This window comes from Suhomyces tanzawaensis (genome assembly GCF_001661415.1).
Source record: "Suhomyces tanzawaensis NRRL Y-17324 unplaced genomic scaffold CANTAscaffold_1, whole genome shotgun sequence".
In the NCBI taxonomy this organism is placed as follows: Eukaryota; Fungi; Ascomycota; class Pichiomycetes; order Serinales; family Debaryomycetaceae; genus Suhomyces; species Suhomyces tanzawaensis.
This window is the reverse complement of record NW_017963636.1, coordinates 1753557-1771487: the sequence shown is the minus strand read 5'-3', so window position 1 is coordinate 1771487 and position 17931 is coordinate 1753557. Positions and strand designations below refer to the sequence as shown.

General features: G+C 43.4%; 11 protein-coding genes across 11 annotated transcripts; 5 read left to right on the top strand and 6 right to left on the bottom strand.

Moving 5' to 3' along the window:
* Positions 1-53: 53 nt before the first annotated feature.
* CANTADRAFT_88031 (uncharacterized protein) lies at positions 54-1517 on the top strand (the record flags this gene model as incomplete). Its single annotated transcript, XM_020211415.1, has 1 exon — positions 54-1517. The coding sequence occupies one exon, from the start codon at positions 54-56 to the stop codon at positions 1515-1517; it is 1464 nt and encodes a 487-aa protein (XP_020067221.1).
* A 71-nt stretch (positions 1518-1588) lies between these two features.
* Positions 1589-2518, bottom strand: GCN3 (translation initiation factor eIF2B subunit alpha; the record flags this gene model as incomplete). The annotated part of the gene is made up of 1 exon (XM_020209051.1): positions 1589-2518. One exon carries the CDS (start codon positions 2516-2518, stop codon positions 1589-1591), a length of 930 nt encoding a protein of 309 aa, XP_020067220.1.
* Positions 2519-2943: 425 nt separating this feature from the next.
* CANTADRAFT_24763 (DNA-directed RNA polymerase III subunit) lies at positions 2944-3928 on the top strand. Its single transcript, XM_020207214.1, has one exon. It carries the CDS (start codon positions 2950-2952, stop codon positions 3754-3756), a length of 807 nt encoding a protein of 268 aa, XP_020067219.1. The 5' UTR covers positions 2944-2949; the 3' UTR covers positions 3757-3928.
* Positions 3929-4080: 152 nt separating this feature from the next.
* Positions 4081-6500, top strand: DBP7 (putative ATP-dependent RNA helicase; the record flags this gene model as incomplete). Its single annotated transcript, XM_020207213.1, has 1 exon — positions 4081-6500. The coding sequence occupies one exon, from the start codon at positions 4081-4083 to the stop codon at positions 6259-6261; it is 2181 nt and encodes a 726-aa protein (XP_020067218.1). The 3' UTR covers positions 6262-6500.
* On the bottom strand, positions 6211-7330 carry CANTADRAFT_24761 (5'-(N(7)-methyl 5'-triphosphoguanosine)-(mRNA) diphosphatase). Its single transcript, XM_020207212.1, has one exon. The coding sequence runs from the start codon at positions 7312-7314 to the stop codon at positions 6397-6399; it is 918 nt and encodes a 305-aa protein (XP_020067217.1). The 5' UTR covers positions 7315-7330; the 3' UTR covers positions 6211-6396.
* A 1258-nt stretch (positions 7331-8588) lies between these two features.
* Positions 8589-9747, top strand: ASC1 (40S ribosomal protein RACK1; the record flags this gene model as incomplete). The annotated part of the gene is made up of 2 exons (XM_020210800.1): positions 8589-9113; positions 9266-9747. 2 exons carry the CDS (start codon positions 8589-8591, stop codon positions 9689-9691), a joined length of 951 nt encoding a protein of 316 aa, XP_020067216.1. The 3' UTR covers positions 9692-9747.
* A 126-nt stretch (positions 9748-9873) lies between these two features.
* CANTADRAFT_24760 (uncharacterized protein) lies at positions 9874-11663 on the bottom strand. Its single transcript, XM_020207211.1, has one exon. The coding sequence runs from the start codon at positions 11655-11657 to the stop codon at positions 9972-9974; it is 1686 nt and encodes a 561-aa protein (XP_020067215.1). The 5' UTR covers positions 11658-11663; the 3' UTR covers positions 9874-9971.
* Positions 11664-12133: 470 nt separating this feature from the next.
* Positions 12134-13408, bottom strand: CANTADRAFT_88024 (dihydrofolate synthase; the record flags this gene model as incomplete). The annotated part of the gene is made up of 1 exon (XM_020211414.1): positions 12134-13408. The coding sequence occupies one exon, from the start codon at positions 13406-13408 to the stop codon at positions 12134-12136; it is 1275 nt and encodes a 424-aa protein (XP_020067214.1).
* A 605-nt stretch (positions 13409-14013) lies between these two features.
* On the top strand, positions 14014-14412 carry MED11 (Med11p; the record flags this gene model as incomplete). Its single annotated transcript, XM_020209191.1, has 1 exon — positions 14014-14412. The coding sequence occupies one exon, from the start codon at positions 14014-14016 to the stop codon at positions 14410-14412; it is 399 nt and encodes a 132-aa protein (XP_020067213.1).
* On the bottom strand, positions 14230-15319 carry PSF1 (DNA replication protein). Its single transcript, XM_020207210.1, has one exon. It carries the CDS (start codon positions 15196-15198, stop codon positions 14551-14553), a length of 648 nt encoding a protein of 215 aa, XP_020067212.1. The 5' UTR covers positions 15199-15319; the 3' UTR covers positions 14230-14550.
* Positions 15320-15780: 461 nt separating this feature from the next.
* On the bottom strand, positions 15781-17007 carry CANTADRAFT_4128 (uncharacterized protein; the record flags this gene model as incomplete). The annotated part of the gene is made up of 1 exon (XM_020208863.1): positions 15781-17007. The coding sequence occupies one exon, from the start codon at positions 17005-17007 to the stop codon at positions 15781-15783; it is 1227 nt and encodes a 408-aa protein (XP_020067211.1).
* Positions 17008-17931: the final 924 nt, after the last annotated feature.

Genomic DNA, 17931 nt, shown 5'->3' with positions numbered 1-17931 from the left:
CCAGTCACTCACTCACACTACCACTAGCTGGTTCTACTGAACACTTGTCCAGTATGACTTCCAAGATTGCCGTCATTAGTGGTGGCACCGCAACCAATGAGTTGGTATCGTTATTTCTGTCGCTTGGCGGCCGTGTGGCCTACATTCTTCCCATCTCCGACAATGGAGGCTCGACGTCGGAATTGATCAGAGTGATAGGAGGGCCCGCCATTGGAGATATAAGATCCAGGTTGACTCGCTTGATTCCCGAAGACCAGCAAAACTTACAGAAATTACTCAGCTTCAGATTATCTTCGGACCCCAAGGTTGCCAGGGCCCAATGGAATGAATTTGTCGATGGCCAACATGAGTTGTGGGCACCCATCTCAGGATCCACCAAAGAGATCATAAGGGCATTCTTCATCCACGTCAATGTGGAGCTCTTGAAGAGGTCTCGGCTTCAGGCAACCAACTCCAAGAAGCAATTCCGTTACGAATTGGCCAATGTGGGTAATCTCTTCTTGACAGGTGTCCGACTTTTCATTGGGTCTTTGGACTCTGCAGTCGAGCTTTTCTCAAAGATCACCGGAATCGACCCCGAAATAGAGGTTTTGCCATGTATCAATACCAATTTCACCTACCATATAAGTGCATTGTTACAGAATGGGTTGATTATTACTGGACAATCGCAGATTTCCCATCCCTCGGAATCCAACCCCAGAGTCGATAACTACCCTCCTCCCATAAGCAAGACAAGACCTTCGACCCCAGAAAATGTCCACTTGACTCATTATTTTGGCACTCCTTCCATAGATGGTCTCACAATAGATACACCATACAACCAAGTGGCCATAGCCAATTCCCGCCGTGACAGCGTGGGCAGCATTGCCTCAGATTCCGAAGAAGAAGAATCAGGAAACATTCCTCAGTACACTCATCCAGAACTCAAAAAATCCCAGCTCCATTTCAATAAGACAGAAAAGGTGCAACCACTCCTTTCTCCAATTAAGAGAATCTTCTACGTTTCCCCCTACGGCCAGGAGATATGTCCAACAGCCCACAGCAAAGTTGTTTCTACAGTCAGCAGTGCAGATGTTATTGTATATTCTATCGGGTCATTAATGACAAGTATTGTCCCCATCGTGATCTTGAAGGGGATAGGCAAGGCTATCGCCAACGACATCAACAAAGGGGTCCCCAAGAAAAAGATCCTCCTTCTCAATGGGTGCCAGGATCGTGAGACCTTTGGCATGTCAGCCGTGGACTTCGTGAGGGTGATTGTTGAGCTGGCAGTATATTCCATTGATAGGACCAAGGTCATGCCGGACGTGAATATTACTATCGATGTGAATGACGTGGATTGGAGTAAATACATTAGTCACTTGATATTCATGGAAAATCCGCAGATTCAAGTTGATGAGAAGTACTTACACTCCAGGGGAATTAAGCCTGTCATGGTAAAAAAGGTATCTGATGCTGAATATTATGACTTGGATGATCTCAAGGTTCAGCTTAATGAAATAGTAAACCAACATTAAGTAACGGTTAAGTTAGATTAATGAATAGTAAATAAACATGATGAAACGACCATTTTTGACTAGAGAAAGCCTCAATCATACCAGACCTTGATCAATTCTTCAGAGACTGCAGAAGGGGTCAAAACACCCAAATCAGTAATTAATGCAGTGATGTATTCGTGAGGAGTGAAATCAATCAATTGGGTTTTGAGCAAATCTTGATCTTCAGGCTGTTCATTGCTCTGTTCGAGCAACTGGCTCATTTCTGTAGGCAAATCGTTAGGGGCCAACGGGAACAATCTGACGAACTTATGCGATTCGGTCACCACGTAGAATGGCTTGTTGTTTGTCTTGGCCAAACATCCGATTTGGTATGAACCAATATGGTTGATGATACCACCACTTTCTGCAACACCCTCAGCACCCACCAAGATCTTGTCCACATTGTGGATCACATAGCCCACAGCATTGTCGACAATGACCTCCACAGGAATGTCTGCATCCCTCAACAACTTGGCCATGTGGTAACCCTTGCCGGAAGGTCTTGATTCCGTCACCTTCACTCTGAATCTGATCAACTTCTCCTTTCTCGCCTTCAACAACAATTGATACACCACTCTGGAGAAAGAATGCACCAAGATGGTGTCGTCGTCCTTTATGAATGGAATCCCGAATTCTGCCAGCTTGTTTCTTGAGTCTTTGGCTCTTTGGACGAATAGTTCTCCGTTTTCGACCAAGTTCTTCTTACATGACTCCCAGTCAGAATACAAGTTGGTGTTTCTCAACACGAATCTCATGAACAAATCACAACCCGCCGAAAGAGAAATTGCGTTGGAAATGGATGACTTCAAGGTATCGATGTTTGATTTGACTAACTTGATGAGCTCAGATGAAGTGGAGGGTTGCTTGGTTCTGAGCATAGTGACAAGCGACTCAATGGCCGCAATGGGCATGGTCAAGTCCTCATCCTCCTCCAAGAAGCGGAGGTAGGTGGTTTTGATATCGAAGGTTTCGTTAGACATGGTTGGTGTATGACTGAAGAAGATTTTTTGGATTATAAAGATCTCATCACGTGACACACGAGATGATAGATCCAGAGAAATGGGGCTACACCAGGGCGACACGAGGGCACTACGGGCTCGTTGTTAGTGAAGGAAAGCTCTTGATACATGTGCCAGCTACATGTCACTCCTGGAGTCTGAATACGACGATTACGTAATACATTACAAAATACATATACTCCCAAGGTGGTCCCTTAGAATGGGTCCTATAGTCTCCAGCTCCAGCCAACAATGCATAGCTAGTAATTCAGCAAGAGAAAATCCTCCCTATTTGGTTTCGTAGCTCGAGCGATTCTTTTCTATGTTTAGCTAGGTCGATGGCCAGTTCGCGGTGCCTCCACGACCCCTCTCCTGTAATTTTTCAACTGATGCCATCTCTATCAGCATCAACAATGGTTAAACAAGAAAAGGGCCTGTTGTTCGTGGACGAAGAAGACGAGCGTGTCTATGATAAGGAAGAATCTCCTTACTACCAAGAAGATGAACAAGAAGAGATACCTGATGACCCAATCATAGATAGCATTCCACTCGTCATGAATACTCTTTCCTCCAGATCAACACAATCATTACATGTCTTACAATATCCAGGAAGGCCGAAAACTCGTCCGTTAGATCAAGAAGAGTATAGAGCCGCCGTGAAAGAAGAATCAAACTACTTGGAAGTCAGATTGCCATTGGACACCAACAAGTTCTTCAATGCCAACAAGGTCGAGGAGTGGGGTGAAACCATCGGAGAACAAACCCTCAATGGTGTGTTGGATAAGACGGATGGAGGCTACTACGTTGGCCAGATAGTCAAGGATGGCGATTCCAGAAAGATCGTATTAGTTCCTGTCGACAGTACTACCCAGTTAAGACCTTCATTCAAATACATAGACGACATAGATCAGATGGCTCAAACACAGAGAAGGGCTGAAGCTTCGGAGGCTAACAAGAACACGAATTTCCAGATCTTGCAGAGTTCAGCCAAGTCCAGCTCACAGATCACCAATACCGAAGGCTTTGGAAATGCGTTGGGAGAATCGTTGAGACATGTAAAGAAGTTCGACGAGGAAGAATGGTCACATTTGAAATGGACGCCAACACAGGATGAGCTTGCACAAACCACCAAGGAACAGTTGAGAAATGGTGGTGACGGCGTCGAGCTTACTACCGCCACAACTTTCGGGGACTACATCAACGAGTTGACAAGGGCGTAGCACGACAGGGCCATGTAATTACATAAGTCACGAAACTCAATACAACGACAGCAACGGACCAGAGTAGCTCTGCCAACTGGAGCAGACGTGGGATAGGCCAATTACGTAATCTATTAGTAATACAGATACTTCTCTAGCCCACCACGGTTTAGCTAGACCGCATTATGGGTCTCTAGCACGGGGATAATCGACCTCGTGTAGTCTTGCCCTCACCACCAGCTGATTTCCTGCGCATTTGGTGTAGAGATCGCCTTCATCTTTCAGGTGCACTTCAGTGCGAGCTCATCGCATCTCAAATTTCAACCTACACTATCTCACCATACAATGGAAGACGATGGCATGTTGATGAACTTCTCCGTTCCCGTGGCTGGAACGGAACGGAAGCAAGAGAAGGTGACTGGAGGAAAGTGGAGAGATCGTAGAAAGTTGCAGCTTTCGATGCAGGGCCGTTCCCCAGTTCCTTCCACCAGTGTGAACTCCAGTGTGATTGAAAAACCAAGATTATCCAAAGAAGCCAAGGATTCCAAGAGTAATACCACCAAGAGACCAGCCGTTCCTTCGTTTGGACCATCGGCCAAAAAGATAAAGTTCGCTGAGAAGGGAGGAGAGTTTGGAGGAAATGGATCATCATATGTTTCATCCTTGTTCACGTCTAACACTGCCAACACCTTGGAAATTTCCTCTGACAACACCACTCACCAACCTTCCAATGCTCCTTTGGATACTTCCAAGTTCGATGGTTTGGGAATCAACGAGAAGTTGGCTTCCCACCTTACTGAGACCTTACGGTTCAAGCATCCTACTAAGGTGCAACGTACAGTAATCCCCAGCATGCTCAACTCACAAACAGACTTGTTCTTCAAGGCCCAAACAGGTTCAGGTAAAACGTTGTCGTTCTTGGTTCCAATTTTCCACAAGTTGATGGAGGAGAGAATCAGTAGAGACTCGGGATTGTTTGCGGTGATCTTGACCCCAACTAGAGAACTCGCCAACCAAATCTATGGGGTCATGGAGACCTTGACCAGATGTTGTCACCATATCGTTCCAGGAATCGTTATTGGTGGAGAAAAGAAGAAATCAGAAAAGGCCAGACTCCGTAAGGGTGTCAACATCTTGGTGGCCACACCTGGAAGATTGGCCGACCATATCGAAAATACTGAGTCCTTGAAGATTGGGCAACTAAGATGGGTAATTCTTGACGAAGGTGACAAGTTAATAGAGTTGGGATTCGAAGAGACCATCACCAAAATCACCGACAAAATCACCGAGAAGTCAGAGATCTGGAAAACTACTACTCAGTATAAGGGCTTGCCAAAGGAAAGAGTCAATGTGTTGTGTTCTGCAACCATGCAAGACGGCGTCCAAAAATTGGGGAGTATTGTTTTAAATAACCCAAAGATGGTAGAAGACAAAGAGCAAGTTGGCACAACTTCTTTTGAGACTGCCACTTCAGAGGAAAATATGACCGCTCCAGATCAGTTGATCCAGTCGGTGGCAGTGGTTCCCCCAAAGTTGAGATTGGTTGCTTTGTGCGGTCTCTTGAAGAGGGTTGCCAACAACAAGACCATCGTCTTTTTTTCATGTTCCGATTCTGTCAATTTCCATTTCCAGGTTTTTACCAGAGACGGTAAGAAGTTCAAAAAAGTCAAGAATGAAGATGGAACGATCGAAGTCAAAGAAGCCTATTTAGATGATGACGAAGACGAGGAAGAGATCGGTGTGATGACTGCTCCAACGTTAGGCCCCGGGTCTACTGTATTCAAGCTCCATGGTTCAATGACTCAACAAGCACGTACTAGCACATTGCAGTCCTTCATTAAGGATGCATCCAACCATTCTATTTTGTTCTGTACCGATGTGGCCTCTCGTGGTTTGGATTTGCCAAACATCTCGAACGTCATTGAGTACGATCCTCCATTCACTGTCGACGACCATTTGCACAGAATCGGTAGATCTGCAAGAGTGGGTAATGAGGGTAACGCCACCTTGTTCTTGCTTCCTGGTAATGAAGAAAGTTACGTTGATGGAAAATTGAAGGTGGTTCATCCAAAGAAAGGAAGTTTGAGAATTATTGGATACGAAGATATATTGAGAGATGGGTTTGCTGAGGTTCTGGAACAAGAAGCCCCTGTGAAGAAGAGCAATGACCCAAAGAGAAAAGAAGGTAAGTGGGATATTCATGCCACCACTTGGCATCTCGAGGTCGAGAGATGGTTATTGGAAGACTCCACCATGCACGACAGAGCTGTTCAAGCGTTCACTTCTCATATCAGAGCTTATGCTACCCACTTGTCTTCAGAAAGAAGTTTCTTTAACGTCAAGTTGTTGCATTTGGGACATTTGGCCAAAAGTTTTGGTTTGAGAGAAACTCCAAAGAAATTGGGTAAGAGTATTGGAACTACCCAGAACGAGGGAAAGAAAGCAAAGAAGGAAGACCCAAGAAAGAAGATGTTGAGAATGGCCAAGATGGCCGTGAAGTCCAATCTGAGTGAATTCAATTATTAGCATCATAGTATTTAGTTATGTATATTAGGGCAGTCTGCGTAGCATGCTACTGCAACTAGCTAGCTTAGTTAACGAATAGTCGCAAATTATCATCAAGAATTAATTTCAAATTTCATCAGTATGTTATAATGCTCTCTATTGTCTCTCCTCGTGGGACTTTCTGTACCCCTCTATTTGCCATAAACCATGGTTTTCTCCCAACAAGAACCCTATGTTTTTCTTCTGGTAGTAATCTCCCGCCAACTGAATATTCTCAATAATGTCATCTAACAAAATCGCTTTTCCAACTGCAATTCCATTACCCAAGCCAGGGTGCTTAATGTTCACTATATGCAAGTGGAAATGATAATATGAAGGGTGATAATGAGCAAAAATTCTCAATTGGTCTGCTTCAACCGAATACTTCTCGAATGTTAATTTTCTAAGCCTCTGTTGAAGATCAATTAACCACTGAACGTGTGATTCATTCAAGTCACGAACCGAAGAAATGTCGGTTCTGTTGACAATGCAGCATAAATACAAAGTATCCAAATTGATTGTGTCCCATTTCATATCTGGCAAGAGCACAAACCCGGTCTGTAAATCCTTATCATGATGCACGAAAGTCTCCGATTCTTTTCCTTCAAAAAGGATGTTATAGACCCATTTGATTCTATCCCCTTTCATCGACTCGATATATGGAACTGCATAGTCCTTGTACATCTGTGGAGTCTCTACCACATAATGGTGGGGCTGTTCTCCGTACTTTCTGATATGGGTTTCAGTAGCAGGATAGATCAAGTTCAATTTGGCTCCAGGGTTCTCCTCAAGGTCCTGCTTAAGAATTGAGTTGGACCAGTAGTAGATGTCGTTGTGGTTGATTTCAAGGGTTTGCTCCACAGAGCTTGCCACATCATACGATTCATCTGGTGTGACAAAGTGTGACTTCTCAATTGTGATAATTGCATCATTTGATTTAGAAATTTGACCAAGAAGAACCACAGACTTCGTCTGAGGATTACTCTTGAGGATCTTCTGGCATTGAAATGACTTAATAAGCTCTGAAAGGGACATATTTGTGGAGATGATTACGGACAGAAGTAAGATGGAGATGATGAATCACGTGATTAGAGATTTCGAGAATTTGATTAATTTCTTTGTGTGCAGGCTAGATGTTGCTAAGAGAGAGGGACTTATGCAATTGACTCGAAAATACGATAGCACATAGTTTAGTACTATTCGGCACTTTATAAAATCATATAGATTTATCGGTCATTTATAGTAATTATCTCTTTGTTGGTTCGGCTTCATTGAGCTTGATTTTACAGCATTCTCGGCAATTAATTACACTCACCAATTGAGTTTGGACTTCAAATGGTAGTAGGTCTTCTAGATACATTTATCGGTCCCCCGAGGTCTACTCGTCTCGAGATTCGTGTTCCAGTACTTTAGCCCGACTTCTTATTTTCTGGTATACTCAGGATAGATGATATTTAGCTTTGGAAATATTCTCGAGACAAGATAAAGATTACGTGAAGTAAATTAGTTAATTTTAAGATTAATTTGGGTACAGTTTTAGTCTATTAGCTAAATCATTCGTGTTTACAAATAATTACTTGGGTAGAGCGATCGACCTTCGGCCGTTGAAAACATACACAGAATAGTCAATTGAGGCATGCGATTCTTTTCCAAATTCAGAAACTACCAGAAATTGATAATAAGGGAATCAAAGCAATTGAGGGGGTCCGATCAAGTCGGCCTGACCATTTTGAGCTAATAGTGTAAAGTGAGCTCACTCACATCAGTGAGAAGGTGATGCCCCCAACAGGGCATTTCCAGAGTACTGAAGTAAAAATAGAGAGATAGACAGGTTCCTGAATTAAGCAATCAGGGTGGATACACTTTGCTGAATAGCTAACATTTACAAGCAGAGCTAATTGTACTAAACTATATAGTCCACTCTTTTTGCAACCGCGATAGAAAAGATTGGATATCGTGGGGGCTTCCACAAAATAGGTATCGATGATTTTGAGTATTGGCAGCGAAGCCTAGTGAAAGATTCTGCAAGCCTTACAAGCCATTGTTTCTTGGTTTGCCGATTTAATTTCAATAATAGCAGATAATCACGAATATAAAGTGATCAGCAAATTGAACCTGCATATAGCTCGGCAAAAACACAGTCACCGTAAAATGCGTAATTCCGAGTCCGTTTGCGTAGTTAACCTCAGCATGGGTCATTGCGCAGGAGGACAGATCAGGACCGCAAGGATGCCACGTGACGAGTGAGATTTTTCACTATTACTATATTTGAAAATTTTTTTAATTCTTTTCTCTTCATCTATACAACAATGTCTGACGAAGTTTTAGTTTTAAGAGGTACCTTAGAAGGTCACAACGGTTGGGTCACTTCCTTGGCCACCACCCCAGCTCACCCAGACTTGCTCTTGTCCGGTTCCAGAGACAAGACCTTGATCACCTGGAAGTTGACTGGCGGTGAAGACAACCAATACGGTGTCGCCAAGAAGTCCTTCAGAGGCCACAACCACATCGTTCAAGATGTCACCATCTCCGCTGACGGTGCTTACGCTTTGTCTGCTTCTTGGGACAAGACCTTGAGATTGTGGGACTTGGAATCCGGTGAATGTACCAAGAGATTTGTTGGTCACACTGGTGACGTTTTGTCCGTTTCTATCTCCAAGAACTTGAGACAAATCGTTTCTGCCTCTCGTGACAAGACCGTCAAGGTCTGGAACACCATTGGTGAATGTATGGCCACTTTGACCGGCCACGGTGACTGGGTTTCTGCCGTCAGAATCTCCCCATCCGACACCTCCGCCACTGTTTTGTCTGCTTCTTGGGACAAGACCGTTAAGGTACGTAATTTTTTGATTTTTGATTGGGTCTAGATGATGTTTACCATATTTGCTACTTCAGACGTTGCACAAGCTTCGAATGAGACATACCTTTATCACCAAGATCTCTGATTTAGACCCATTGGTCAATGGAATTGTTTACTAACTTTTAGTCTTGGGACTTGATTGACTACAACGTCAACGCTGACTTCATTGGTCACACCGGTTACATCTCCTGTATCACCTTGTCTCCAGATGGATCTTTGTGTGCTTCCGCTGGTAAGGACGGTGTCATCATCTTGTGGGACTTGAACTCAAACAAGACTTTGTACACCTTGACTGCCTCTGCTGAAGTTCACGCTTTGGCTTTCTCTCCAAACAGATACTGGTTAGCTGCTGCTACCACCACTGGTATCAAGATCTTCAAGTTGCAAGAAAGATCCTTGTTGGATGAATTGAAGCCAGAATTCGCCATTGGTGCTAAGGCTAAGGACCCAGAAGCCATCTCCTTGGCTTGGTCTGCTGACGGTCAAAACTTGTTCGCTGGTTACACTGATAACGTTATCAGAGTCTGGCAAGTTATGACCTCTTCTGCTTAAATTAATTAATTAAACCTAATTAACTTAAATAGTGGTCAAAATAATACGTGTATATTACCAAGTGTAAGTGTGTTAGAAGCAGTACTAGATGCATCTAGACTGAGAAATTGTAGAGTTACGTAACCAGTTGTATACATATCAATTCGTCTAAAAACTACAATAAATTTATTTCTCAATAGATAATCAAGAGATTAACTTTCTAACTTCATTATTGGAGGTACAGTATATTTCCAAATCTGTTTATTATTTGGTAGTCTCCCATATTATACACGTGGTGGTTCTACTCAAATAGATACACCTTTCCACTGGCACTACCTCCAACTACCCAGTTCTTGGATGGGTGCAATGTAGATACTGCAGGAACTGCACCCACAGAATCAGATAAATGAGCAATGATTTGACCCTTCTGATCGTAAATATCTACTCCCCTATTCATATTCGCAATGACAAACTTCTGAACTCCATCTTCAGGTTGAGTCTGCCATTTGGATTTGAGAATGGATACCCAACGACCAGTTTGACAATTGTGTCTTATTTTTGTAAAGGGAGTTAAATTGTCAGGAACAATTTCTTCGTCTTTGGAAGGTACCACATAGTCAGATGCCCACTGTGTAATTGGAGAAAGCTCTTTTGTACCATTGTAATCGAAAAGAGCAATGTTATCGTCATAACCATTACAAACTAATCTGTTCTCAATATTCCAATCAACACACGAAACAGATAATCTTGACGAGTAGCTTCCATACATGTGTGGAGAAGTTTGGTTTTCAAAATCTGACCATTTAGAGCTACCTAAATTTCTTAAATCCCATATTCTCAATGTTCTGTCCAAAGATGCAGTTGCAACTTGATATGACAAGTTTGGGTTTATACTGAAAGAACCAATTTTCTTGTCATGTAACCTCAAAAGGGACTTTGTCAGAGCTGGCTTGAAAGCTTCCCGAATATCGTGTTGATAAAAGTTTCCCAGCAAGGTCGTCATGTATAATATATTCGGATTTCCTTCCTTGCATAAATTTATATCCGATACACCCAACGAATAGTCACCAGATTCCCAAGGGTCGCTCAAATACGCCAATTCGGATGATTCAAGCTTATTAAGGTCTAGTTCTCTCACTGAACCATCATATGAACTTGTGTATATTTTAGATGGAGAGTTGTTTGGAGTAAGGATTCGAGAAATCGATTTTCCGTGGGGCTTTAGTATGCTTATCGTTGGCTCATCCTCTTCTTTCGAGTCAACGGCCCATATACCAACGTTACCATTGGTATCACCCGCCATCACAACCCTATCAGTAGTGGAGGGATGAAAATTGATAGAGGTGATCCGATAATGGCTAATCTTTATATCCAATGGATCGAATTTTTGGTATATTTTCAAATCGTCAAACTCCTTTCTTTTCGTTTCCAATACCTCATCGTTATAGCTTATCGTGTCTCTTATTTCATTGTAGAAGTCTCCTGCTGAGAACTTGCTGCCTAAGCTCTTGAACACCTGGAGTACTTTATTATCATCATCTATGTCTGCGATTTCATCAGATGGCTCTTCCTTGACGCTTTCCAGGCCTTCCTGCTTTATTACCTTGTCCTCAAACTTGAGGTGCCCCAGTTTTTTGTCTGTTATCAAGTCAATCAACTTGAAGTCACCAAAAAGTCTGGTTCTTTTCAACTCTTCCAACTCCTTTCTTTTACGCTCCTTTTCCTCTATCTCTTCTTGAATCCGAGCGAATTCCTCCGGGTTTTCAGTTTCGGTTTTTATACCCGCAATTCTTCTGGATCTTCTGCTTGGTTCAGCAGGTTCCTTGGCCTTTGGCTCAGTCTTGCGCTTCTTGCGAGTAACATCTTTCTTGGGCAATTCTCGTTTGATAGAGCTAGAGATGGAGTCAAGCTCAAGCTGCTTCAAGAGGTCCTTGTTCCTCTGGATGTTAGCCTGACGCTGCTTTTCAAAGTCACTAAGAGGTGCCATCGTTTGGTGATTGTTAAAGGAGAGACGCGTATAATATACGTGAATCAGATGGGGACGCGCGCTACCAGATCGAGATTGTGAGGGTATAGAGTTGTAGTTTTATAATACGTTCAATTGGTATCTTACAAGACAAATGGGGATAATAGGCTATAGAATGACCACGTTATCGTTCCTAGATTAGTGAATAATTGACTGAATAAATACTTTGGGTTTTGCACTTATATACTTCATTTATTCGCAGGGACTTCGATGTGTGGATATTGCAGAGTAATAGTTCCTCCCAATTAACAGCAACTAGACATTTATGGGCAATGTTATAGTGCCGTAATAATTATTGATTTTTTGGGCCTTCAATTGGTCATTGTATATGCTCAATGGAGCAGACAGTAGGGTTAAGGATTCTCCTCCGTGCACTGAATATTTTAGAAAGATGAAGGACTTGATAGGATAAAGAAAGAACAGACAAGTTTGATAGTCTAAGGTGATTCTTCCACTAATCTCAATACATCTCCACACAAGTAGAGACTACCAAAAACCACGACCTCCCGCTTATCACCTTCCTGCTTCAACTTGGAAGCATACTCCAAGGCATTTTTGACGCCTTCGCTTATCTCCACGTCCTCCACGAAGGTGCTGCATAATTGTTTCAATTCCTCTACGGGATAATTTGACACCCAAGGCATGCTTTCAGGCGATGTGAATGACGTACAAATGACCTTATCGTTGGTCTTATTGATAACATGCTTTAAAAGGTTGGAAACTGCCTTTCCTTTAGTTATGGCAATAATAAAAATAAACCCATCCTGAAATCGAGTAAGATACTTACCCAACTCAATGGCTGCGCTTTCATTGTGAGCTCCATCCAATAGGATTGGGAGACCCAACTGAGGAATCTCTAGCGATTGTAGTCTGCCTCTCCAGGTAGTGGTCTCGATACCTTTTGTGATGGTCTCTTTGGTGATTCTTTTGTCCTTTATCAATTCAATAATTTTGAGGGCAATGCTTAGATTCTGCTTCTGGTAATCTCCTTGAAGAGGAGACTTGTCCACTAGGGCCTTAATGGCTTCAATGCCAAAATCCGCGGATAATGATCTTGGTTCCAGCTCATGGAGTCCATCCACTTGGTATAACGGGGAATTCAATTCGTTTGCCTTCTTTGCTACCACATCCACCGCTTCCTTGTGGTTGGTTCTGTCGACCACACATGGGATACCTTCCTTGATGATTCCTGCCTTCTCAAAAGCTATTTTAGCCAAAGTGTCGCCCAAGAAACTTTCGTGATCTATTCCGATTTTGGTGATTCCAGTGGCTATGACACCCGTGCCCTCCTTGAAGGGTTCTAGCACATTGGTAGCATCCAAGCGTCCTCCCAAACCCACCTCTATGACGGCGATTTCGACGTTTTCGATTTCGAAGATCTTGAATGCTGTGACAGTAAGGAGCTCAAACTCGGTGCATCCGAGCTCATGCAACCTGTTCTTTTCCTGGACAAACTTGCTGACCTCCTGAAACTTCGAAAGAGGATACGTTTCGTTGTTGATACTTACACAGTCATTGTAGTGTAGAATGTGAGGAGAGGTGAACCGTCCGTTTCGGATCTTTGATTGGGTGAGAATGGAAGAGAGATACGACACGGTGGAACCTTTGCCATTGGTGCCTGCCAAATGGATAGCCTTGTAGGCTTTGAGGTGAGGATTGTTCAAGTGGTTCAAGAGTCGGGCCACTCTTGCTAGTCCGAGATCGATAGGCATGTCGCGATAATTCGCAGTGATGTCTATCGTGATATTATAAATGGGGCTACGATGAGAAATGCTAAAATGGAGCGAAAAAGGTGGAGCACCAACGAGACCAAAGTAGTGAGGCAGAGATAGTCTGAGGCTGATAAGGACCGTCCTGACAGTGAAATAGTGCATTAATCGATCTAGAAATACAAGTACCCGTATTATAATATTGGTTTTTTCGTAATAAAATCCAAATTGGGAAATAAACAGACCCCACTGTTGTAATACATATTGGAGTTTGGAGTCTAAGAGTACGTCAGAGTTCATCTGTAGCCCTCAGGATACCAATGGGAGGAAAATCCAGAGCTAGATTGCGGTATCCGGAGCGGTTTGCTGGAGAATTGGAGAATTGCCAGTCTTCAGAAACTACAAACCAACACTCAAGCACACAAGATTAATGAGAAGGTAAATGGATCTGAAGCGAAGAGATGGAGAATTAGAGAAAGTTGACTAAACTGAAAATATTAAGATTGGCTTCCGACTAGACCACTCTGGGTTCCAGTCACGTGCCAAATTATGTATGATATTCAGACTGGAAACCATGAGGAACCAAGAGGAAAACTGACAGACATACCATGGAGGACAAAGCAGACACCTTCGTACAAGAAAGGCTCGACTCGTTGCACGAGATCGACTGCAAGATTGTGTCGTTGCTCGATGACGTGTCGAATCTTTTCCAAACATATTCGGAATCAAGAAGCGACCCTAAAGACGTCAAGGAGTTGTTTTCGAAACAAACCAAGAGCATTTACGGAACATTAAGCAAGGTTGCCATCGACTTGAGAAAGGAGGTGAGGTTCATGGACGAAAACATAGGAGTCTACGATAAAAATAATGATAATGTGATGATCTTGCCCATCAGTGTTGATCAAAAGAACACCAACTTGGGTAGAAAGAAAATGGACGAGCAATTGGGTCAATTGGACAAGCTTCTCAAGAATGACAACAACGAGGAAGCAGGAAAAGATGAATAATGTTGACAGGGATTGGAAATTACAGCATCTTACATGGTACGTTAGTGCATTATTACAGTCATGATACATAAGATGGGATCTATAAGACCAGAGGGCGGAAACCGGTCGATGGGAGGCTAATATGGAGCAGCGAACCGGTTACAACTCCTCGAGGTACCCTTGTTGGATCAAACGCTCCACATCTGATTTTCTGACGTAAAACTGAGAGTCCTTGATCAAGTTGAAGGAGCCGTACTCGGTTTGCACTTCTCCCCCATCCTTCAACACCCTGACATCAATGAAGATGTTCGTGGGGGGCTCCAAGTCTCCCGACAAGTCGATGTCGGCGAATGCAGATTTGTACTCTAACATCAAGTCCTGGTACGCTTTGAAGTACTCCTCTTCCGCATGGTTCAAGTTGTCCAACGAGAGCTGTGTGGTATAGTTAGAATAAATGTAATTGTCAGCAATGGTAGTATGGCTTTTGGTGGCGTTGGGATCGCCTATTGGATCGATGTTGAGCCATGCAAACTCGGCCACTTTCTCTGCCCTGAGCCTTTCGTACGCCAATAAACACCGCTTGTTTCGCCTCATTGACAAATGGGTAACAAAGAGCTGACACTGGTTGATTTTGAGCTGTTCGTCTCCATCGTCTGTCTGCTCTTCGAGGAATTCTGCGTCCTTGTTGAGGTCCTGTATTTCCTTGATGATATCTTTGACCAAATCGCCTTGGTATAACGGAAGTGCCGAAAGATTGGTCGTACGCTTTGCATCGAGGATGAGCTTGTTGGCAAGATCTCCGTACATGCTTGTTTGTGGGGATGGAAGGTGTAATCAAAATGTTGTTGGTGCTATAACGAGATGTTAGGTGGTGCGCGACGCGTACAATGTCGCAAAGGAAAGTATGGATTTCCACACTGATAGACAGGGGAAATTAGAAGACCAGTACAGGACAGAATGAGCTAAAGTAACATATATTATGTGAAGAACACGAAAGAGTATTGAAGTACAAAAGAAGGTTGATTTTGGTCTGTGGTTTGGAATGACACATATATCGTTGATATAGTTGCAAAATGCGACATCTTGAAGTTGTTGAAAACCTACAAGATTCGGGTAGAATAATGCACGATTCTAAGGAATTGAGTCCGTACGGCAAGGGCAATTGAAGTCAATAAACATTAATTTCGGGTATTGCGGACCGTGCATACGGAGTAAGTACATGCCAATCGCTACGATGCTACATCCTCCAGCAAGATGAGAACCATTAAATTCATTATAATGTATAACACAGGGTGATACGAATTCTATCATTTCAAATAGGTGATCGTCTAATTGGTCGTGATTATGTGGGAGTAGATTGTGCAAAATGGCACATGGTGTCTACTTGCTTCACAACTTACCCTTCTTCTTCAAACTCTTGATTTCGCTGTAGACACTAGCCTCCCATCTGAAGTATGTGCTTGCAGTGATTGGGTCAGCAGGTGGAAGAATCTGAGAGGCCCAAAATCCCGCAATGCCATTTTCTAAATCGATCCAGTAGTACAAATTGGCCAACCCTCCCCAGTAGAGACTTCCAGCAGGTCTACCAGTGAACATGGGCCTTTCATTGACAGCATTCCCCGTTAAAGAAAAGCCATCGTCAATTTTTGGAGCCTTGGGAATATCAAACGCTACCTTGACTCCAGGAGGAAGGTGGTTCTTGACAGCAAATTTCACGGTTTCCTCTTTCAACACCCTGGTGTTTGTGTCGGGAGAATAACCATAGTTCAACCATACTCTGAGGAATCTCAAGTAGTCGGAAACAGTTCCAATGGCTCCCTGACCACCCATATCAAGCTTGGGGTCAAGGTTCAAGCTCGCGGAACTAGCGATAATCGACAGGTCCTTGCGGCGGAAATGAGGTTTGAGAACGTTATCAGTGGACTTCAAGTGGAAGGTGGTTGAAGTCATCCCAATTGGGTCAAACAAGACCTCCTTCAAGTACTCTCCCAATGGCTTGCCAGCGACATACGACACTACCAACCCCAACACATCAGTGCTGTGTCCATACAGCCACTTGGATCCTGGCTCGTAAATAAGAGGGATCTTGTCGTTGGTAAAGTACTTTTCGCTGGGGTTCAACATGGTTTCCCCCTTGTCCTTCTTGGACAAATAGTAGTAGTCTTTTGATAAGAAATTGTACGACAACCCCGAGGTGTGCAAGAACAAGTCACGGACCTTGACAGGAGACTTGGGTTTTCTGGGCTGCTGGGTGAATTCGCCTTGCTTATTGACTGTGCCTGGGTCAATGAGGCCAATATGTTCCACCAACGGCAAGTAGGTGCTTGCTGGTTCATCAAGTTTGAGTTTGCCGTCCTCGTACAACTTCAAAGCAGCAAGAGCAGTCATTGACTTTGTACACGAGTATAATGACATTTGGTCTTCGAGCTGTACAGACTCTTCGTCTTTTATGCTCCTGACACCTCCACCATTCAAAAAGACAGTCTTGTCGCTGTTGGTGAGACCAACGATGGCTGCGGGAATTGCACCATACTTTTCACCTTCGTCTGGTGTGGTCAGTTCCCCGACGATTTCTTGAAGCTGCTCGATCAACTGGGGACTAGGAGTGAATACCATGATGATGGATAGATTAGGAGATGGAATATTGGGTCGGTCAACACTACTTTTATTTGATAATACCCCACTATCAGCTTGGCATGTGAGTGCGACGACCGAGGAAAGATCAGGGCCATGAATACTCCGGAGTTTCCGAGGGGGGAGGTACCAGTTTCTAACTGGCTTTTGACCTACCGGAGATTATCGTATTCGCCGAGTATCAGGCTTAGGCTATGATACATGCATGTTTTCTACCATCGGTAAGGTTGTGCGGAACTGATGGATGAGCAGCCGGGCTGAGTCCAATGAGACAGCCTAGCTGGTACAGCCGAATGAGCCCAAAATAATTGTGAAGAGTTGAAATGTTGGCAAGGAGGCTTTTGGCATAGGGTCTCGCTCTTGGTGCTTTGCAATGGCTATCTGGGTGATGCTGATCGAAGCTTGTAGGCAGTCTATAAGGGATGCGGATCAGTTCATTTGTCTCTACTATTGTTCCAGTACCGACCACATTGGAGTGATAGACTGAATGATTTGCTTCCAAGTGGTTATTGAAGCAAGTCGGTTCGACGTAATTGTGTCAAAGGAATGTGTCAAATGGGGATCAAATTGAAGAAGATCTATGTTTAAAAATAGATCGGCTTATCAATCTTTCAAATTCACTTCGCCTCGGCACGTTTGTATGCACCTCAGCACGTTTGTATACTATGGCTAGCTGTAATAGTAATAAGCTTATGGTGAAAGGGCTAGTGGTAACTTATTTTGCAGTTAGTGTGAGGGTTGGAGGAAAGTATGAACATACAATGAACGTCCTTGCTAAAGAGAGGGACTAGCGATCGCAAATAACTTGCAGGTGGCTTAAACCGAAGTAGAGACACCCAAGCTGGCTTTAGTACTAGTTGCTGAAAGAGAAGATCAAGAATGACCCGGTCACATTCGCCATTATTT